This window comes from Arachis ipaensis, chromosome B6, assembly GCF_059453495.1.
Source record: "Arachis ipaensis isolate K30076 ecotype BB chromosome B6, ASM5945349v1, whole genome shotgun sequence".
In the NCBI taxonomy this organism is placed as follows: Eukaryota; Viridiplantae; Streptophyta; class Magnoliopsida; order Fabales; family Fabaceae; genus Arachis; species Arachis ipaensis.
The window spans coordinates 22410376-22434499 of record NC_142441.1 but is presented as its reverse complement, the minus strand read 5'-3'; the positions used below and the strand labels follow the sequence as shown (position 1 = coordinate 22434499).

Sequence of the window (24124 nt, the reverse complement as noted above, 5' to 3'; positions counted from 1 at the left end):
AACAATTAATTTATTAATTTTTATAATAACTCACTAAAGGTAATAAACATCCATATTACAAATGTCATAATAATATTATTAATCATAATAATTTTACGTTATAAGTATTTAAATTCCATACCATTTAAACTATATATATAAGTCTCTTATCACTATTCCTTCACATAACATCAAATTTAGTACAAAAAAATTTATTTCCGAACTGCAATGAGAATCTGATGATCAGATATGACAAAAAAAAAATCACAACATGCATCATACATTCATACTTACTCAAATACAATATACCTAATGATAACATAAATTGAATACTGGAATCGAAAAAAATCTTCACAATTTTAGCAACTATAAACGAAATTGATGACAAATTAAGATGGAACTATGTTAAATGTAAAAAGTGTTAGATGAAAACATATAAAAAAAAAAGAAAAGAAACAACTACATTTGTGGCACATGTAATCAAACACCACAATATCCAACAATAAGGTAACTTTATATACTTTTCATAATCTCATCTATCAAATTATTAGTTGCTAGCCCAATAATTATTTTAGGTTCAGAATTCCATTAAAGGTTTTAGATCAAAGTGTTACAACAACTTTTGTACTATTTGATAGCGACGCAAAAAACTTATTGGACACAACTGCTTTAAATCTAATGACATTTCAGAAAAATAATGACATTGAAGCACCACCCCATCAAGAGATTAAGGAGAAAGAAAACCATACAAATTCAAGACACATCTTCGAAAGAAGAATATGCATACAAAGATGGAACCAAATAACACAATAGAAAGTGCATTAAACTCAACAATTCATAAAGAATATGTCTTTGCAAGAACCTACGATAAAAAGAAGAAAGCACCAACTCTAACAACCAACAAAAAAAAGAGGACGAGCGCCACATAAGATGACTAAGTCCATCAACTAAAACAAATACAAAAATCAAACCACCAAATAAAAATATCACTTTGTACAACTCCAACATCCAAATCTTTTGTACTACAAATTATTTAAAATAAAACACCTTTTAAATTTAGCTTCAATTTACACATATTTAATTTATTTCTACAAAATATAACAATTTTTAATATTTATTATATACTATCATTAATTTACCGTCCCACGCATCGCGTGGGTCTCATTCTAGTTTTTTAATTAATAATGGCACATAATTATGAAAGAATCGGATTTTGTCATCTCAATTCTTTCGTCAACAGAGCTTTTTCACTTTTTTGTTAATGAAAACGTGATTCATTATGTTTGTTTATTTTTGTCAAACTCATAATTATTTAAGAATAAAATATATTTTTTGTCTTTGAAATTTGTTAAAAATTTTAAAAATATTCATAAGTTTTATTTTGTTTTAATTTTATCCAAAAATTTTCAATTTGTATCAAATATACTACTGACAACTAATTTTTTAAAAACTTAGGACTAATTTAACAACAATTTCATAGAAAACTTCAACACAAGCAAACCAAACATAATTGTCATAATGTCATGCATTATTATTGAATTGGTCCTAAAATTTTTAAAAATTTAATTGTCAAAGATATATTTGATGTAAATAAAAAAGTTTTAAGAATAAAATTAAAACAAAATAAAACTTAAAAATAATTTTAAATTTTTTGATAAATTTCAAAGACAAAAAATAAATTTTATCCATTTTTTAAAGACTCTCTTGTCTTTTATATTTTTTTTTTAATCAACACCAAAATCTTTCAAATACTATTTGATAATTTACTCTGACCTTGAACAAGGTTATTCTCTTGGCGCGACTCAAGTTGGTTTGTTACCAGCAAAATATATTTTAACTGTTAGAATCTACAAACTATAATACTTTACATATGTATCTAAAAAGACCAAAATGATGAAAAACAAATTTTTCCTATAAGAAAAGGGTTAATTACCTATTAAGTACTTGAAAAATTTAGACGCCGATAAAAAAAATTATAAAAGATGTTATCGATAAAATAACTTTTGAATGATCAAAAAATACGATAAAAATAATTAATAAATATTACATTTTTATAAGTAACAAAAAAAATTTTTTCTATTTAACAAATAACGTATCCATTTGAACCAAATTTTTGTAACTAACATTTGAATCAATATTTAGAAGATGCATAAAAAAAAAGTTTCGGAACAAAATTTAATCTCTCCAATTTTCTTTTTATTTTTCAAAATAATATGATCATTTACAATAAAATATTTAAAAAAAAAATCACTTGACATAAAGTTATCAAAATTTTAGAATAAAAGGATCTTATTTTTATAGTAATGCTTACAAAAATTGTGTCAAAAACTCAAAATCTGATTTCTAAATTTTTTTTTAGAGTATCTATTTAATATCTAATTCATTTTGTTACATTTTTAAATTTTTTAGAGGCTTATTTATTGATAATATCTTTTGAGATTATTTTTGTCTAACAATGTAATTCAAATACTATTTTAGTAGCTTATTCATAAGAAAAAGAATCTATACCCTCTAATGCATCCCCAAATTATAGTAAACCAAAATATTGAAACAAGGTAATCCAAAATAAAAATATTGAATAGTATTAGAAAAATTAGTACTATTTTATTAAAAGATTTAATTTAATATAAACACACATATTCTCCCTCTTCTGAATTGATCCGTCATTGAACTCCCTTTAGAATTGATCCATTACCATTACAAAGCCATTCCATATCTTACATGAATAGACACCAAAAGATAAAAATATCTTACATGCATTAACTTTATTATGTATAAGAGGGACACATGACTTTGAAATCTTCACATCTGCACAGTACTTATGGAATCGGAAACCGATATGCAGTAAACTCCAAATACAAAATTGGCCTCCTTTGTGTTTCAGTTTCTGTGGACTATCAAAGACCATAGCTAGAGCATAGTAGCAACTGCCAAGCAATGATCACTTGCAAGAATGCAGCAGGATTAAGGTCATTCCATTAATTTATGAACTATCCTAAAGTGCGTACATCCTCTTGTATTCACTGTTCAAAATCTCTTGATCTGATGCATGAGACATGGAGTATGAACGACTCTCGGCCCTTAATTTTGTCTCCTCCATCCTGTGCAAAATGACACAATAACACATGGAGCCAATCGTAGAGAGCATTATCAAGCTTCCAATAACTGTTGCGTATATAGCAAGCCATCTGGAGTCTGATCCCACCACTACATATGTGAGAGAAATGAAGGCAATGGAAATGAAAAGGCAAGCCAACCACATGAGCTTGTTTATGACAAAAACAAGCTGCTTCTTCGCCTTCTGCTCAATCACGACTACCGAAGTTTGAACCACCACAACTGCCAGAGAGATGAATAAAGCCAGGCTATCAAACACAAAAAAGGTTAAAAAAGCTGCATTTTTTGCAATATTTGCCTGTCCAAGTGAAAAGCCGGGGGTTTTCTTCTCGTCATATTGACCCGGAACTGTGAAAATGGCTGCAAAAGCAACTGTAGCAATGAGAACAGCAACAACAGTAGCGGAATTTATTGCATTGTTCAGGCCACTAATGTGGAGTTTTTTCAGCTTCTTTGCAATTTTTTGGACCCTCACTCCAGTCTGACGAGTCTGTTGAAGTTGGGAGTGAACATCATGCTTTATGTCACTGACAGTCTGCTTAAGATGCTTTGATGCATTTGGCTTCCCAGTGTGGGTGGAATTGGCAGCCCCAGCATCCCTCAAAAGGGAGGCGAGTTCTGGAGTTCCGAATTTCTCTGCAATATCTAGAGGAGTCTCTCCAGCTTTATTAGTAGCATTGATGTTGATACCCTCCATAGATAACAAGCAGCGAACATTCTGCACGAAGTAACAGCCACTTTAGAATAGATATCAAAATCGATTACCTTCATTACTTTAGTATCAGCTGTATGGAATTGTTTCAGCATTCAATTCTACATAATGGGTATAAAATTATATTACAGATGCTTTCATTCCTTGAGAGGGTTGGTGGTGGGGTGTGAAGTATATGTTGAGTTATTCTTCATGCTAACCTAGAAAAATGCTTAATTTACAATTACCAGCAATTCAAGCAGAATGCAGAACTCAACTTGACTCTATTGTAAGGTATGCATCAAAAGGAGAAATCAACATTTCATAATTGCTTCATAAATATGAATTTGCCATGCCAAATGAGGTTTTTTTTGTTAGAGATATAATCATTTATGCGTCTCCTCCTATCAGCTTAAGTTTTTGAGACAATTGGTTTCACGACAATATTTTTTCAGTTTTAACAACTTGATGGGATACTAGTTTTTTGACAGAAAGTCAGAAACCACACAAAGATAGGCAAATAAGAAGTACAGGGTATAATATTTCACACCACAAGCAAATATCAGTGTGATATCAGCTTAAGAAAGAAGGAACAGTGTGAAATGAACAGAAAATGAAAGAACAAGGAGCAGCACTAAGCAACTACAAGCCCCAAGCCTATTTCCAAAACGGATGCATACGTTGTCACCAAATTTATGAACTATGAGTTAGGATAGCTGGTAATAGTTCTTCTATAATACCCTTACAGTTCCCTCCTTTTATAATTAAATCACGGGAAGTTCTTTTCTTTATATAGTTCACAAGTTACTTCAAATATTGCTTAGAGCACTGAAGAAAACCCCGGTGTTTGAAACCATGCAATTAAGCTCAGCATAATTTACAAAACATTGCTCTAGTGCAAAGCAGGTTTTGTCATGGAGCATAACAAAAATACTAAAATAGTACAACTGAAGTATCACAAAGAACATAAATAACAGAGGCAACAAAATTTGACTTCCCAACTTCAATTAAATGCATTTCCGAATGTATTTATACAAAGAAAAAAAAAGGAGTCAAAGCTTTATGGATAAAGCGAGCAAATATTTTATTTTATTTTATTTGTTGTTAGAAGGAGGGTTGTGTGTGGAGGAGGTAATCTCAACACTCTCCTTTACAGATTGTCATATATATATATATGGTGGATTCTAGTATGCCTATGCTATAGTAGCTACGACGTATTGTTCACATTAAAGTCACCTTTTTTTTACATTTTGGTAACATTTTTAAAAGCGTTGTTTAACTATAAAAAAAGTTACTTTAACTTTAGCAACACTTTTTGAAACACCATAGTCACTGTAACCACTGTAGCATAGTCATACTAGAATGACTATATATATATATATATATGAAGTTGAATTCATGGCTCTGCCCATTAAGTGAGGTAGCTACCTTGATCCTAGTACACTGTGTACCTTGGTGCAAACAAGAACACAGTGTTACCAAATGTATGATAACATGACTATTTTTGGGCTTAGAAACAAAGACTTGCTTTCTAAATACAAATTAGTTTTTAAAGGCTGATGTAGAGTGAATTAGAAAAGAATAAGGGAATACCTGAATACGGCCCTTCTTTGTGGCAATATGCAAGGCTGTATTTCCTTTATTATCTTCTAGACTTAAAACTGATTGGTCGGGTTTTACCAATTCCAGCAGAATTTCTTGATTTTGCCCCTTCACAGCCATGTGTAGTGCAGTTTGACCTTTCTTATCAGTCCTAAATCCAGTGCTTGGATCCTTGTTCAATAAGGCTTTCACAACTTCCAAATGCCCCATTCTAGCAGCTGAGTGAAGGACAGTCTTACCATTGTTCCTGGCTATTTTTGCAAGGTTTGAATCTGACTCCAAGAGGAGGTTAACCACATCAATATGACCTTGAGTTGCAGCTGTGTGTAAAGCAGTTGAATTGGACAAATCTGTAGTCATGGCCAAGTTGGGAAAGAAGTGCAGCAGTTCTCTCAGCACCTCTGCAATATTCTTCTACTCTAAGTCAGACCTATGGCCAAAGACATTTAATAACAGACATGCTACGTTCAAACAACACAACGCAGTTAAAACCACTGAAGCCATATTTTTATTTGTCTAGTGAAAATTTATCACTTTTAACGATTAGTGCTACATGCCAATTCAATAAGCCACAATTAACATAAGCGTCCTTCTACCATTCCTAATTTTGTTGCCAAACAAATCAAATGTTGACGCATTGAAATAAGGCCATGTTGATCTTACCAAGATGACCCTGCTTTGCTGCGACGTGAAAAGGATCATAGCCATTTCTGGCGACAATAGAAGCAGTTTGTAGATCCAAGAACTTAAGTATCTCACTAACAACGGAAGCATGTCCATTTTCTGCGGCAACATAAAGAGGGGTCTCCCCTTCAAAGTTCTGCTTAGATAAGAAATCCTTCATATCAGAACTAGCACAGTTTTCAATTATGTCTTTCACTCTGCTCAAGTTCCCTCCCCGGGCTGCTAAATGAATTGGCAAGTCACCACGTTTCCCAGGTGACTCCTTGCTCTTTTTCCTCTCACTGCCGATGAAGCTCAGCTGCTTCTCCATCACAATCCGGAAACTCTTCTGTTTTTCCATAAATCCGCGAAAGCTTTTCTGTTTCTCCATCACCCGCCGAAAACTCTGCTGTTTTTCCATTGTAGATGCCCGAAAACTGTTCTGTTTCTCCATAGTCCAGAACAACAACAACAACTGTTCCAAACAGCAAATACCACCCTTCTAATTCTATGTGAAGAGATAATATCAAGGGCTATGAGAATTAATTAACAATACCTTTAAGTTGAGGTTTGAGAATATCAATAAATGAACAGATCCCAGACCACAGCAAGTCTGAAAGTCGAACGAAAGATCGATTCCACAATCTGAACTGTTCAGATGCTCAAAAGCACAGGAAGAGTGGAGACCCACATTTTTCTTTCTTTTTTTTTTTTTTCGTCGTCTTGTTATGATTGAGCTATATGGCGAACGAAACATTGGGTACAAAATTACCACCGTCAAGTGAAGGTAATTGTTGTAAAGCCGTAACATGTTGATTGTTGAGTATTGACAAGCCCTCTTTTACACCACCAGGGAATATGAATGTCAAAGTGAGCTACAAAACGATAAGATAATAACATATGAATTATTGGAGACTGAAGAGTTAATTTAATTATCCTTCTAATTCTATAAAATATTAAAATTAATATTTATCAAAATAAAAATATTAGGTATTTGTTGTATAATAAATAAATAAATAAATAAGAAAGATGTAATAAATATAAAATAAAGAAATATAATTAGATAACAATATTCACCACAATTATTATCTCAATATAATAGATGACTAATATATTTACTAATATTATATATAAAGAGTGAGAGGGGAAATATTCAGAATAGTTGCAACATAAACAAAGAGAGAAAATTGTTTTATTGCTGTGTGTATTGTTCGTTAAATTGCTTCTCTATTTATAGGCATGTGAAGTTTACATTTTCAATTTCGTTAACTTTAGTTTGCCTTGAGAAGTTGAGTCTGTATTGAAAACAAAATAAGCCACTCATATTAATGGGCATCCATTTTTATCTTATCACAACACTCCCTATTGGATGCACATTTAGGATTATGCCTCGTTAAAATTTTATTAAAGAAAAATCTAATGGAAAAAAACTTTAGTGAAGGAAAAAGAGTACAAAATCCTTTGTGATAGGGACTACCTTATTAAAAATCTTGTCAAGAAAAACCCAATGAGAAAAAATCTTGATCAAGGAAAAAAGAGTACAGTCTCTCTCTCTTGTCACCATTATTTAATATCTCGAAATTGACACATCCTAATTTGATATACCAATCTTTCAAAGGAGAATTTTGTAAATGACTTTGTAAATAAATCTGCCAGATTATCGCTTGAGCGTATTTGTTGGACATCAATTGTTTCTTGATTTTGAAGATCATGAGTAAAGAAGAATTTGGGAGAAATATGCTTTGTCCTATCATCTTTGATGTATCCACTTTTAAGTTGAGTTATGCATGCTATATTATCTGACAGTTGGAGCTATCTTATGGTCAATCGGTCCACATGATGACAGAATATATTGGATCAAACTTCTAAGCCAAAAACACTCACGACTAGCTTCATGTATTGCTAGTATTTCAGCATGATTAGAGGATGTTGCTGCAATCGTCTGTTTTGTGGACTTCCATGATATAGTTGTACCACCATATGTGAATAGATATCCTGTTTGAGATCTCCCTTTATGTGGATCAGACAAGTATCCTGCATCTGCATAGCTAACTAATTGTGACTTAGATCCATATGGATAGAACAATCCCATATCAACCGTTCCATAAAGATATCGAAAAATTTGTTTGATTCCATTCCAATGTCTTCTGGTTGGAGAGGAACTATACCTTACTAATAAATTCACGACAAATGATATATCAGGTCGTGTATTATTAACAAGATACATTAATTCCCCAATGGCACTAAGATATGGTACTTCAAGACCAAGGATATCTTCATTTTCTTCTTTAGGACGGAATTAATTCTTTTTCACATCTAAAGACCTTACGATCATTGGGGGTACTCAATGGATGCGACTTATCCATATAAAATCTCTTCAAAATCTTTTCTATGTATGTTGTTTGATGAATAAAGATTCTATTTTTTGTATGCTCGATCTGTAGGTCGAGACAAAATTTAGTCTTTTCAAGATCTTTCATCTCAAACTCTTCTTTTAGAGCTTTTATAATTGTTGGAATCTCTTCACGAGTTCCAATGATATTTAAATCATCAATGTACACAGCAATTATAATGAATCCAGATGCAGATTTCTTTATGAAAATACATGGGCAGATATCATCATTCTTAAATCCATTTTTGGCTAGATACTCAGTAAGACGATTATACCACATTCGTTCAGATTGCTTTAGACCATATAAAGATCTTTACAATTTGACTGAGTATAACCCCTGTGAATATTCATTGGACGATTTAGATATCTTTAATTTTCAGGGACTTTCATATAGATATCACGATCTAATTATCCGTATAAGTAGGTTGTTACTACATCAATTAAATGCATATGTAGTTTATGGTATGCAGATAAACTGACCAAATAATGTAATGTTATTGTATCCACTACAGGGGAATATGTTTCTTCATAATCTATACCAGGCCATTGTGAAAAACCTTGTGCCACAAGTCGAGCTTTGTAGCGTACAACTTTATTTTTCTTATTTCGTTTTCTCACAAATATCCATCTGTATCCAACAGGTTTTACATCTTCTGGTGTACGGACTACAGGTTCAAAGACTTCACGTTTCGCAAGTGAGTCTAACTCAACTTTCATAGCTTTTTCCCATTTTGGCCAATCATTCCTTTGTCGATATTCTTCAACTGTTCTTGGCTCAAGATCCTTACTTTAATGCATAATATTTAATGTCACATTATACGCAAATATTTTATTGACAATTATCTTATTTCGGTCCCATTTTTCTCCTGTAAAGACATAATTTATCGAGATCTCATCATTTTCACAATTTTCAGGTACCTGAACGTCTTCTAGTGTCAAAACTATATCAACATTTTGGACAACTGCAGGTGTCTTTACTATATCTTTTTCAACAGGAATAGTATTTACCTCTTTTCTTTTTCGAGGATATTTGTCTTTGGAACCAACATGTCTACCACGCTTCTGACGTGAATTTGTTTCGGTGGCTATTTGTCCTACTGGGACATCAATTCAAACTAGAGAATTTTCAGCTGTTATATAGGATTTAGTTATCCTTTTTGTATCAGAAAATGCATCAGGCAATTCATTTGTTATTCTTTACAAATGTATAATCTTTTGAACTTCTGGTTCACATTATCCTGATCGAGAATCTAAATGCATCAAGGATGATGCATTCCAATTAAATTCCTTTTCAGGAAGCTTATTCTCTCCCCCTAATGTTGAAAATTTTGATTCATCAAAATCACAATCTGCAAATCAGGCTTTAAATACATCTCCAGTTTGTATCTCAAGATACCTCCCTATAGAGGGAGAATCATATCCAACATATATCCCTAATTTTCTTTTATGGTAACTTGTTGGCCTCAAACGAATAAGTGTTGCGGCATGTAAAATAGCATGCCCCCAAGACGAGGTTGGGAGATTTGTTCTCATAAGCAAGGGTCTAGCAATTAACTAGAGGCGTTTAATAAGTGATTCTGCTAACCCATTTTGTGTGTGAACATGAGCTATGGGATGTTCAACGCTTATTTCGTTAGCCATACAATAAGCATCAAAGGCTTGGAAAGTGAATTCACCAGCGTTATCAAAACAAATTGCTTTGATTGGATTTTCTGGAAACTGTATTTTTAATCGAATAATTTGAGTAAGTAATCTCATAAACGCCAGGTTGTGAGAAGACAATAAGTACACATGTGACCATCTTGAAGATGCGTCTATTAGGACCATAAAATATCTAAATAATCCACATGGTGGATGAATAGGTCCACATATATTGCCTTGAATCCTTTCTAGGAATTCAAGGGACTCAAATCCAATCTTTACTGGTGATGGCCATAAAATATCTAAATAATCCACATGGTGGATGAATAGGTCCACATATATTGCCTTGAATCCTTTCTAGGAATTCAAGGGACTCAAATCCAATCTTTACTGGTGATGGCCATAAAATTAGCTTTCCTTGAGAACATACAGCACAACAAAATTCACTGGATTTAAGAATCTTCTGGTTCTTTAGTGAATGTCCATGGGAGTTTTCAATAATTTTTCGATCATGGTTGTTCCCGGATGACCCAGTCAGTCATGCCAAGTTATGAATTCATTTGGGCTAGTAAACTTCTGGTTTATAATGGCATGTGATTCAATTGCACTAATTTTAGTATAATATAACCCATATGAAAGTGAGGGTAATTTTTCTAATATAACCTTTTTATTTGAATCATGAGTTGTGATACATAAGTACTGATGATTTTCCTCATTCATAGTTTCAATATGGTATCCATTTCGACGAATATCTTTGAAGCTCAATAAGTTCCTTAGAGACTTAGTAGACAATAGTGCATTATTTATTATGAATTTTGTTTATCCAGAAAACAAAAATTATAGATCTTCTGGAGCCTTCTATCACATTGCGTGAGCCAATAATAGTATTAACATATTCTTCTTTTGGCACAAGATGAGTAAAATATATATTACTTTTGAGAATAGTATGCGAACTTGCACTATCCGCATGGCAAACATCTTCACTATATGTCCTTGCCATTTTCTGAATCTTTCTAAAATTTGATCAAAGTCTCATGCTAATAACGTGTTGTAAAATAAATAAATAAATAAATAAGGAAGATGTAATAAATATAAAATAAAGAAGTATAATTAGATAACAATATTCACCACAATTACTATCTCAATATAATAGAGATGATTAATATATTTACTAATATTATATATAAAGAGTGAGAGAGAGGAATACTTAGAATAGTTGCAACATAAAGAAAGAGAGAGAATTGTTTTATTGCTGTGTGTATTGTTCCTCAGATTGCTTCTCTATTTATAGGCATGTGAAGTTTACATTTTCAACTTCATCAACTTTGGTTTGCCTTGAAGTTGAGTCCTTTAGTATTGAAAACAAAATCAATCGCCCATATTAATGGCATCCATTTTGATCTTATCACAACAATATTTAAATTTTTTTATCAATCAAGTTATTAAAACTAAAAACTTATTCACGCGTCACTCTCTCTCTTATTACTTGTATTTTCTCTTTCTCTTCTTTAACGAATAACGAAATTAAAGTGGTTGTAAAATGTAAGAACCGTGACTAATTAACCGCCTAATTAGGTAATTAAATTGCCCAAAACAGGATCCAACAATTTAGAATGAGAATTTGAGGATGTAAGTATGATTTTTGGACTCAGTGGATTTTTCTGAGTCAGAAAATATATTTTCGCGAAAAACCGAGAAAAAACTATGAACTGGCAGCCGAACCGGTCGAACCGGTTTAAGTTTGTCAAGTACTGTGCGAGAAAAATTTAAAATAGTCAAAAACCTTAGAAAAATGTTAGAAACAGAAAATCGGGCGTTAATTTTAAAGGTTTGGCCCAAATCTGGACCAAACGGACTAAAAACGCTAACGGGTTGGACCGGGCCCAAGCCCAACCTATATATAGGTTCATTAATGAACCCATTCAGCAACAACACACTCACAAACACACCCACTCAGCTGAAAAGAAAAGAGGGAGAGGAGAAGAGAGAAACACTATTCACCTCATCAATCAATCGACCATAACTTGAGCTACGGTGTTCCGATTCGCGTGCCGTTGGCGGCTACGCAAAACTCTCGCCGAGCCCGTCACTTCTATCTAAGCTTTGTGGTAAGTTTATCGAATTTATCTTCCTTCTTGCTGCCCTAAGAAATTTGAGTTTGATGAGTGATGATTTTGAAAAAACCTTGTGTTTTGGTTGTTTAGGTGCTACTCCTTAGTGAGGAAATGTTAGGTTCTAGCCCAAATTTCAATGGATGAGGTAAGATTCTCAAGAACCCTGGTAAAATGATTAATTGTGAGTATTATGTTTTGATTTATATAAAATGTGTGGTATTAGCTTGAATATTGGAGCTTGTTGGTGAGTGTTGATGCTTGTTGGAGATTCTTGGTGACTTGGATTGTGGTTGGAAGCTCGATTTGCACTCAATTTGAATTTTGGAATATATTGGGAATCGGCTAAGGTATGATTTCGGTTTTCTCTATGTAATATATAATATTTCTGGATACTTAGACTAGTGACCCATAGGATAGAATTGGATTGTTTTGGGTGTTTGGTTTGTTGAGATATGATGAATGATGAATGATGAATTGGTGAGCTTCGGCTATGTTGATTGAAATATTGTATGGTAATGTATGATGATTTGATGATTTGGAATGTTGATAAATTGCAATGTTGATGTTGGTAGCATGATATTGGAGATTGAGATTGAAATTGATTATAATGATGGTTGGTAAGGGTGAAATGTTATTTGATTAATGTGTTAGTAGAGATATGAGTATATTACCATGTATTTGATAATGAGAATTGACGATCTCATAAGGTGGAGAGGTGAATTGAGGTATGGCAAATGGTAAGAATTGAGTTAATGTGGTTTTGGTTGGTTTGAGTTGTGAAAATTGGAAAATTGGTGATTTGTGAACTTTGGTAAAATAAAAATTTTGGTGAACTTCCATGACTCATATCTTGAGCTACCTTGCTTGAAATTCACTGCTTTTTATACCAAATGAGAGATGATTGAACAAGATTTAAAATGGTTTAAGTTTTGTGGAAATTCGATTTTGGTAGAGGAAGATATGATTGTGGAAAGTTTGGTGTCAAAATCTGAAATTCTGCAATGTTGCAAAATTTTGTGATTTCTGATATGTGCGTACGCACACCCCTGTGATTTTTTGAACCTGTGCACACGCACAGCCTTGTGCATACACACACACAGGAGAAGGCTTTCTGTTTAGAGCGCTAGCACAACCTGTGCGCGCACATAACCAATGGAGTTTTACAACCTGTGCGTATGCACAGCCCTATGCGCACGCACACGTTGGAAGGTGCGTTCTGTTGGGGGCACTAGCACGCCTTGTGCGAGCGAATAGAATTGAAAATTTTGGTACTTGTGCGTACGCACACCCCTATGCATACGCACACTTTTTGAAAATTTTCCTGGGCGTGCACACGCACACCCCTGTGCGTACGCACACGCCCTGTTTTACAATTTAAGCTTTGTTTTTAAACTATTTCACCTTCCCAACAAGTTTGTATACTTCTGTGACACCTAATTAAGGCTCTTGGGCTTAATATCGGATATTAAAATATGGGAAAGATCCTAGGAGATTGAAATTGGTATTAATTTGAAAAGTTAGAAAACGGAGGCTTAGGTTTCTGGTGTACTGAGGATGGATATGGTAGAATGAGAAGGGAGAAAGATTCCTGAATCGAGAAACTGACGAACTAATGAGTTCGGAATAGAAATGTGAATTGACGGTAGTTGAAATGAGTCGAGGACTCGGAATGGAAATGTGAATTGACAGTGGTTTAGATGAGTCGAGGACTCGAAATGAAACGATGGATCCATGATATACTGAAAATGTTTTCTGAAAACCACTGAACTACTATTTTATACTGAGATTGTTGAGACGTTATGCGCCTGGAAGGGATGGTGGTTAATCCAGCCTGTCGAGGTAGCGGCAATGGCGTAAGGACGGTGGTTAATCTCGCTTACGTTGAGATGTGAGGTCTGTGGCAAGAGTATCCCGCTCGCATCCCTTCGGATCAATAGAGTGTGCAGGCACAAAATCCTGGACGGTGTTCCAAGCACCATATCTCAGAGGTTCCCAATGATGATTCCGAAGGGCGACATCTCCATGGAGATGTGTCGGGTTGGCAGTTGAATCGACAATGTGATATCACAGCCAGTAGGACAGGCATTCATCATATGCATCTTCTACCTGTTTGTATGCTTTTCCGACTTGTAATTGATTGCCTATTTGTATAACATGTATAATTGCCTACTTGAATTACTTGATATATATGCCTATACTTGTGTTTTACTTGCATTGAAATTAATTGTGCTTTTTACTGGGATTGAGGAGGTTTGGAAGGCAGTGGCGATGGGATCGCATGGAGGATAGGTTGGTGAAGGCTATGGGACAGCGGAGAGTTGTTAGTTAGAAAATCCTTTAAGTTAGATTACCCTTTTATATTGTTATGGATCAAGTTATGCTTTACTATTTTAGAAATGCTTTAAGGTGAATCTTGTGATAGATATGAAGTTCTAGGATTGCCTTTGGCATCCCGGGGTCTTATATCTTACATCACTGGGCACTTTTACCATACGGAGAACCTCCGATTCTCATACCATATTGCTGTTGTATTTTTCAAATGCAGGTCGCAACCCACCTCGGTGAGTTGTTTGGATGGTGACAGAAGCGGAGGATCCTTATCTGTTTTGGATGTCTTTTGATTATTTTGTTTATATCTCTCACCTTTTGTATTTTGCTTTTGCCTAGAGGCTTATTTTGAGAGACAAAAACTGTATAAGCTGTTTTTATCTTTAGATTTCTGTATGGTCTGTATATAACTAGCTGGCTTAAACTCCGCGAGCCGTGGCTAGATTCTTATGTTATTATACTCTTATCCTTTTTTATATTATATCTATATCTTGTGCTTTAAGTTAGTAGCATCGTGAGTACGTTTTGCGCTTTCAAATCCTGTATTTGAGCTATATCCTTCATCAGGCTTCTAGATTATATTATTTCTTCTATATATATTATATGTATGAGCTTAAAACTGTCGTAACCTTTGATTAACCTTTGCTTTACGACGGAAGGTAATGCTTAGGGTAATTAGGGTGTTACATAAAATCGGGTCACTTTCGACACCTTCTTCTTCATTTTCTTTCGTGTTTTTTTTTCTGCATTGTGTTGGATTTTTAGTGCATTCTATCCAGAATTGTGCAGTACTTGTGAAATCAAATCTGTTGACACCTTCTTCTTTCTTTTCTTTCAATTTTTTTCTCTGTATTATGCTAGATTTTTGATGTATTCTATTCAAAATTATACAGTGTTTGTGAAATTAGATCTAAATTCTCCTTAAATATGCGGATCCTCAGTGATAATAAAAAATCGTAGTTCAGAGGAGCTAAATTGTGTGAATTGGATGTTTCTTCTGTATTGAACGTAATTGAAGAGGTATGCATGGCTTCTTTTAATGATTATGACAAATTAGCGTGAGCTACACAAGTATTAGCTGTTTCTAGTTATTTATGGTGATATCGAAATTAGTGTTGTTCTATGATTTTTGTTTTTTGTTCTATATGTGTGAATTTGTGTGCTATGCTACCCGGAATATGTGTTATACTTAAATATTTGTGTTTTTGTGCTATATGTGTGAAATTGTGTGCTATGCTACCCGAAATATGTATTATGCTTAAATATTTGTGTGTTGCACCGAACCAAAACTTTTTTTTATGTGATGATCATTGTGGTTATTTCAGGATCAAATTTTTGTATGATGTTGATGATCAGAATGTGCCAAAGGTTAGGATAGTTTTCAACACTCTTAGATTATTCTACCAAAATAAGGAACTCAGATAGGAAGGAAAATGAAATAAAAAACCAACTCATTATATGCACTAGAGAGGGAAATAGAAAATCTACTATACCACCTACTGTGGAGACAAATCCAACATCCGTTATAAGGTGTCCTACAAGAATCTATGCGCATATAGTGAAGGATACAAGTGTTTGGGTTATTTCAAAGGTTGTTCTAACTCATTCACATCCATGTTGTTCCGATCAAGTTGAAATGCTTAAACAACACAGGAAGTTAAGCATGCATGTTCACTAAACAATTGAGAATAATGTTAAAGCCAATACTGTACAAGTAAAACATATCAAGCACTTGTTGCAGTAGTTGGTGGTCATCGTAAATTAAATTTTATTGAAAAAGATGTTAGAAATTATATTAGTAGGCATGTTCGTAATATTTCTGAAGTAGATGATGCAAAAGAATTAGAAAAATACTTTTTGAGAATGAAAGAAAAATTAGAGTTTCTTTTATGAGTTTCAACTTGATTATGATAAGTCAATTAAAAATATATTTTGGGCTGATGTAAGAAGTAGGGCTGCATTTGAGTATTTTGGTGATGTAGTGTCATTTAATACCACTTACAATATGAACAGGTATTTGTTTATTGACCATGTGAATTTGTGTGATGAATATGTGAATTTTTCAAGTATTTTGCCATTTGCTTTCTTTGTTGGTGTGAATCACCATGGCCATGCTGTACTTCTTGGATGTGCTTTGTTAAAGAATGAGGACACTGAATCATTCAAGTAGTTGTTTGAATGTTGGCTTCATTGTATGGTTGAAAAAACTCCAAAAGGAATCACTATTGATTAATGTGCATCAATTCCAAGTACTATTAAGGTTTGCATGCCAACTACAATTTATAGGTGGTATATTTGGCATATTTTAAAGAAGGTTCTATAGAAATTAAATGGTTACAAGAGACATGTTAAAATTCAGCAAGAGATGAATCATATTGTTTGGAGCTCTCTTTCAAAAGAATCATTTGAAAGCAATTTGAGTGATTTTCTTATTATGATTTAGGTGTGAATAAGAACATTGATTCAGTTTGTGAAGCAATATAATAATTGTCTTAGCAATAAAGAACAAAAAGAAAGAAAAACTGATGATGTAGATTTTAATTATGTTATACCTTGTGCAATAAAATCATCAATAGAAGCTCAATTTCAACATGTTTATACTCATGCAAAGTTCAATAAAAATACAAGCACAATTTAGAGAAAATGTGAATTGTATTGCAAGAATGAAGCATCATCTTCTAGGCATTAAGGCATACGAGGTGTTAGAACAGGTTGTAAACTCCAAGTTTAATGGTTTTGAAGTTACATATGATGCATTGTTAGGTAAAATAAGATGCCAATGCTCTTTATTTGAATCAAGAGGTATATTATGTCGTCATTCTTTGTGTGTGCTAAGTTTTGAGTAAGTAGTTAAAGTTGAATCAAGATACATATTAGAACGATGGAGTAAGAATTTAAAAAGAAGGCACAAAGATATCAAGAGCAGCCATGATGAGCTATTATTGGAGCCAAAACGTAAGAGATTTGATGAGTTGGTGCTTCGTTCGCACAATGTTTGTGAATTTGAGTCAGAATACCTAGAGTTGACTGATATTCTACACCGTGAATTTGACAATGCAATGGCTAATATGCAAGAATGTAAATATAAAGATAAAAGAAGAACTATGTTATCACATGAAGATAGTTGATGAGCGGATATTTTATACGCTTTTTGGGGATAATTTCATATAGTTTTGAGTATGTTTTAGTTAGTTTTTAGTCTATTTCTAGTAGTTTTTAGGAAAAATTCATATTTCTGGACTTTACTATGAGTTGTGTGTTTTTCTGTAATTTTAGGTATTTTTCTGGCTGAAATTGAAGGAGCTGAGCAAAAATCTGATTCAGGCTGAAAAAGGACTGCTGATGCTGTTGGATTCTGACCTCCCTGCACTCAAAGTGGATTTTCTGGAGCTACAGAACTCGAAATGGTGTGCTTCCAATTGCGTTGAAAAGTAGACATCCAGGGCTTTCCAGCAATATATAATAGTCCATACTTTGCACAATAATAGATGACGTAAACTGGCGTTCAACGCCAGTCCTCTGCCCAATTCTGGCGTCCAGCGCCAGAAAAGGATCAAAAACTGGAGTTGAACGCCCAAACTGGCACAAAAACTGGCGTTCAACTCCACAAATGGCCTCTGCACGTGGATTGCTTAAAGTCTCAGCCCCAGCACACACCAAGTGGGCCCCAGCACACCAAGTGGGCCCCAGAAATGGATCTCTGCATCATCCATCATAGTCCACTCATATTTTGTAACCCTAGGCTACTAGTTTAGTATTTAAACAACTTTTAGAGACTTATTTTGGATCTCATGACATTTCAGATCTAAACTTTGTATTCTCTGACGGCATGAGTCTCTAAACCCCATTGTTGGGGGTGAGGAGCTCTGCTGTGTCTCGATGAATTAATGCAAGTATTTCTGTTTCCCATTCAAACACGCTTGTTCCTATCTAAGATGTTCATTCGCGCTTAACTGTGATGGAGGTGATGATCTGTGACATTCATCACCTTCCTCAAACCATGAACGCGTGCCTGACAACCACCTCCGTTCTATATACGATTGAATGAGTATCTCTTAGATTCCTTAATCAGAATCTTCGTGGTATAAGCTAGAACTTATGGCAGCATTCATGAGAATCCGGAAAGTCTAAACCTTGTCTGTGGTATTCCGAGTAGGATTCAAGGATTGAATGACTGTGACGAGCTTCAAACTCCTGAAGGCTGGGCGTTAGTGACAGATGCAAAAGGATAGTAAATCCTATTCCAACCGAATCGAGAACCAACCGGTGATTAGCCGTGCTGTGACAGAGCGCGTGAGCGTAGTTTTCACTGGAAGGATGGAAGGTAGCCATTGACAACGGTGATCCACCAACACACAGCTTGCCATAGGAGGACGTGCGTGCGTGAATCAGAAGACAGAGGAAAGCAGAGATTCAGAAGACAAAGCATCTCCAAAACTCCAACATATTCTCCATTACTACACAACAAGTAACTTTTAATTTATGCTCTACTGGTTATTCATAATTCAACTGATAAACATAATTGACTTCCTGACTAAGATTTACAAGATAACCATAGATTGCTTCAAACCAACAATCTCTGTGGGATTCGACCCTTACTCACGTAAGGTATTACTTGGACGACCCAGTGCACTTGTTGGTCAGTGGTACGCGTTGTGAAAAGTGTGATTCGCAATTCGTGCTACCAAGTTTTTGGCGCCGTTGCCGGGGATTGTTCGTGTTTGAACAACTGACGGATTATTTTGTTGCTTAGATTAGGAAAAATCTTTCTTTTTTAGTTTAGAGTCTTTTATTAATTACCCCTTGTTAAAATACTTTAAACTTATAGCTCAGTTATTTAGAACGTGGTGTTTATGTTCATAATAATTGGCTATCATATTTAAAAAAAAAAAAAACCTTTTTCAAAAATAATTTTTCTATTAAATCCTGTGCCAAACTTTAAGTTTGGTGTTTTCAAAAATAATCTTTCTTAAAATTTTTGAAGGTCCCATAACTCATTTGGCTAGAACATTAATTTGATTGGGTTAGACTCTTTTATACTCTTTTCAAAACCTTCTTTTTCAAAAATATTTTTTTCTCTTAAATCTTGTGCCAAACTTTAAGTCTGGTGTTTTCTTGTTAATTCCCCTTTGATTTTCGAAAATTTTGGTTTGGTTTTCTAAAAATTTTAAGTTTGGTGTTCTTCCTTCATGTTCTTGTGTTCTTGTGAGTCTTCAAAGTGTTCTTGAGTTTCCTTGTGTCTTGATCTTAAAATTTTTAAGTTTGGTGTTCCTTGGTGTTTTCCCTCCAAAATTTTCAAAAACTAGGAGCATTAGATCTAAAAAATTTTAAATCTTGTACTATCTTATTGTTTTTCTCTCTCCTCACTAAATTCAAAAATATCTTTTCAAAATATCTTTTCTAACTTCCTATCTTTTCAAAATTTGTTTCAACTAACTAACCAACTTTTTGTTTGTTTCTTAACTTTTTCAAAACTACCTAACTAACTCTCTCTCTCTCAAATTTTCGAAAATATCTCCCCTCTTTTTCAAAAATTTCAGTTTTTTTTACTAATTATTTTTAATTGTTTTTTACGAAAAAAAAATTTATTATTTCAAAATTCAAATTCTTTTTAGTTATTTTATTTTATTTAAGTATTTACTTCTTATAAAATAAAATAAATAAAAAGATAAATCAGTCCAAGTTATATCCATATATCCATCATGGACATAAGTGGAGATGGACAGTCCAGGAGGACTTTGGGGTCATATTCTAACCCCTCTACTGCTTCGTATGGGAGTAGCATATGCATACCCTCCATTGGAGTTAGTAGCTTTGAGTTGAATCCTCAGCTCATTATCATGGTGCAGCAAAGTTGCCAGTATTCCGGTCTTCCACAGGAAGAACCTACAGAGTTTCTGGCACAATTTTTATAAATTGCTGACACAGTACATGATAAGGAAATAGATCAGGATGTCTACAGACTATTACTGTTTTCATTTGCTGTAAAAGATCAAGCCAAGAGGTGGTTAAATAACCAACCTAAGGCCAGCATAAGAACATGGAAACAGCTGACAAAAAAATTCCTGAATCAATATTTCCCTCCAAAAAGGATGACACAGCTAAGACTGGACATCCAAGGCTTTAAACAAGGAGATAATGAATCTCTTTATGATGCCTGGGAGAGATACAGAGAGATGCTACGAAAATGCCCCTCTGAAATGTTTTCAGAGTGGGTTCAGTTAGACATCTTCTACTATGGGCTTGCAGAAGGAGCTCAGATGTCTTTAGATTACTCAGCTGGTGGATCTATCCATATGAGAAAGACAATTGAAGAGGCTCAAGAGCTCATTGATACGGTTGCCAGGAATCAGCATCTGTATCTAAGCAGCAACCCTTCCATGAATGAAGAGGTTAAAACAGTAACTGCTGAATTCAGTACTGTGAAACAAGCTGCTGAATTCAATCAGCAATTAGATTTTCTAACAAAGCAGCTAGCTGAATTCAAAGACAGGTTACAGGAGACAAGGATAGCTAATATACATATGGAAGAATAGTTTAAGCAAACAAAGCAGCAGCTATCAAAGCAAATAGCAGAAGAATGCCAAGCAGTTCAATTAAGAAGTGGGAAAACATTAAATACCCCACCTCAAGGCATCAAAAATTCAAGAAATGAGCAACCCATCAAAGATTCCCCTGAGGACAGTAAGAGCCCAGGGAAAAATAATTCTGGCACTAAAACGCCAGAAACAAGGCAGGATTGGCGTTCAACGCCAGAAATGGGCAAGAATCTGGCGTTGAACGCCCAACAGGGGCACATTTCTGGCGTTCAGGCGCCAGGAACAGACAGTGAGTTGGCGTCTAACGTCACTCCAGCTTCTAACTCTGGTACGCAATTGCCAGTGAGGGATCAGACACACATAAGTGCTGATAACAACCCCTCTAAAAAGGCTTCTTTAACCACTAAGGTTGAGGAATATAAAGCCAAGATACCTTATCCTCAAAAACTATGGGAAGAGGAGCAGGATAAGCAATTTGCTCGCTTTGCAGATTATCTAAGGACTCTTGAAATAAAGATTCCATTTGCAGAGGCACTTGAGCAAATACCTTCTTATGCCAAGTTCATGAAAGAGATCTTGAGTCATAAAAAGGAGTGGAGAGAAACAGAAAGAGTTCTCCTCACTGAAGAATGCAGTGCAGTCATTCTGAAAAGCTTTCCTGAAAAGCTTAAAGACCTTGGGAGTTTTTCTGATACCATGCATATTAGAAGGTGATTGCACCAAGACAGCTTTATGCGATCTTGGGGCAAGCATCAACCTAATACCTGCATCCACTATCAGGAAGCTTGGCTTAACTGAAGAAGTTAAACCAACCCGGATATGTCTCCAACTTGCTGATGGTTCCACTAAATACCCATCAGGCGTGATTGAGGACATGATTGTCAGAGTTGGGCCATTCGCCTTTCCCACTGACTTTGTTGTGCTGGAAATGGAGGAGCACAAGAGTGCCACTCTCATTCTAGGAAGACCCTTCCTAGCAACTGGACGATCCCTCATTGACGTCCAACAGGGGGAAATAACCCTGAGAGTCAACGATGACGAGTTCAAGTTGAACGCTGTCAAAGCCATGCAGCATCCAGACACATCAACAGACTGCATGAAAGTTGACCTTATTGACTCTTTGGTAGAAGAGATCAACATGGCTGAGAATCTCGAATCAGAGTTGGAAGACATCTTTAAAGATGTTCAGCCTGATTTGGAGGATTCAGGGGACATGAAAGAGCCTCTGAACTTTCTTCTAAAAGAGGAAAAACCTCCTAAACCAGAGCTCAAGCCACTGCCACCATCCTTGAAATATGCATTTCTAGGAGAAGGTGACACCTTTCCAGTGATCATAAGCTCTGCTTTAAATTCACAGGAAGAGGAAGCACTTATTCAAGTGCTAAGGACACACAAGACAGCTCTTGGGTGGTCCATAGGTGACCTTAAGGGCATAAGCCCAGCTAGATGCATGCACAAAATCCTACTGGAGGATAATGCCAAACCAGTGGTTCAACCACAGAGGCGGCTAAATCCAGCCATGAAGGAAGTGGTGCAGAAAGAGGTCACCAAATTACTAGAGGCTGGGATTATTTATCCCATTTCTGATAGACCCTGGGTGAGCCCTGTTCAAGTCGTCCCAAAAAAGGGAGGCATGACAGTGATTCATAATGAAAAAAATAAACTGATTCCTACAAGAACAGTTACAGGGTGGCGCATGTGTATTGACTACAGAAGGCTCAATACAGCCACCAGAAAGGATCATTTTCCTTTACCATTCATAGACCAGATGCTAGAGAGACTAGCAGGCATGATTATTACTGCTTTTTGGATGGCTACTCAGGCTATAACCAGATTGCAGTAGATCCCCAGGATCAAGAGAAAACAGCATTCACATGTCCATCCGGAGTGTTTGCTTATAGAAGGATGCCCTTTGGGCTATGCAATGCACCTGCAACCTTCCAGAGATGCATGCTCTCTATTTTCTCTGATATGGTGGAAAAATTTTTGGAAGTCTTCATGGATGACTTCTCAGTATATGGAGACTCATTCAGCTCCTGTCTTGATCACCTAAAACTTGTTCTGAAAAGATGCCAAGAAACCAACCTAGTTTTAAACTGGGAAAAGTGTCACTTCATGGTGACTGAAGGAATTGTTCTTGGGCATAAAATCTCAAACAAGGGAATAGAGGTGGATCAAGCAAAAATAGAGGTAATTGAAAAATTACCACCACCTGCCAATGTTAAGGCAATCAGAAGCTTTCTGGGGCATGCAGGATTCTATAGGAGGTTTATAAAGGATTTTTCAAAAATCGCAAAACCTCTAAGCAATCTGCTAGCTGCTGACACGCCATTTGTGTTTGACACAGCATGCCTGCAAGCGTTTGAAACGCTGAAAGCTAAGCTGGTCACAGCACCAGTCATTTCTGCACCAGACTGGACATTTCCATTTGAGTTAATGTGTGATGCCAGTGATCATGCCATTGGTGCAGTATTGGGACAGAGGCATGACAAGCTTCTGCATGTCATTTATTATGCCAGTCGCGTTCTAAATGATGCCCAGAAAAATTACACAACCACAGAAAAAGAACTACTTGCAGTGGTTTACGCCATTGACAAGTTCAGATCATACTTAGTAGGATCAAAAGTGATTGTGTATACTGACCATGCTGCTCTTAAATATCTACTCACAAAGCAGGATTCAAAACCCAGGCTCATCAGATGGGTATTGCTTCTGCAAGAGTTTGATATAGAAATAAGAGACAGAAAATGGACAGAGAACCAAGTGGCTGATCATCTGTCCCGGATAGAGCCAGTGGAAGGGACGTCCCTCCCCTTCCTTGAGATCTCTGAGACGTTCCCTGATGAGCATCTATTTGCCATTCAGGAAGCACCATGGTTTGCCGATATTGCAAACTATAAAGCTGCAAGATTCATACCCAAGGAGTACAATAGAATACAAGAAAAGAAACTAATTACTGATGCAAAGTACTACTTGTGGGATGAGCCCTATCTCTTTAAGAGATGTGCAGACAGAATTATCCGTAGGTGTGTCCCCAGAGAGGAAGCACAGAGAATCT

General features: G+C 35.2%; 1 protein-coding gene across 1 annotated transcript; it reads right to left on the bottom strand.

Moving 5' to 3' along the window:
* Nucleotides 1-2563: 2563 nt before the first annotated feature.
* Nucleotides 2564-6897, bottom strand: LOC107646145 (uncharacterized). Its single transcript, XM_016350339.3, has 4 exons — nt 6609-6897; nt 6053-6527; nt 5381-5790; nt 2564-3814 (listed from the first exon to the last, which is right to left on the bottom strand). The coding sequence occupies exons 1-4, from the start codon at nt 6861-6863 to the stop codon at nt 2975-2977; spliced, it is 1980 nt and encodes a 659-aa protein (XP_016205825.1). The 5' UTR covers nt 6864-6897; the 3' UTR covers nt 2564-2974.
* Nucleotides 6898-24124: the final 17227 nt, after the last annotated feature.

Bases quoted from the DNA above. Each gene is read 5' to 3' on its own strand.
- LOC107646145 (XM_016350339.3), bottom strand. From the start codon at position 6,863: ATGTTACGGCTTTACAACAATTACCTTCACTTGACGGTGGTAATTTTG. The intron at 6,528-6,608 runs GTATTGTTAATT...TGTTTGGAACAG, and splicing joins TCTCAAACCTCAACTTAAAG to TTGTTGTTGTTGTTCTGGAC. The intron at 5,791-6,052 runs GTAAGATCAACA...AGAATATTGCAG, and splicing joins AGCAAAGCAGGGTCATCTTG to AGGTGCTGAGAGAACTGCTG.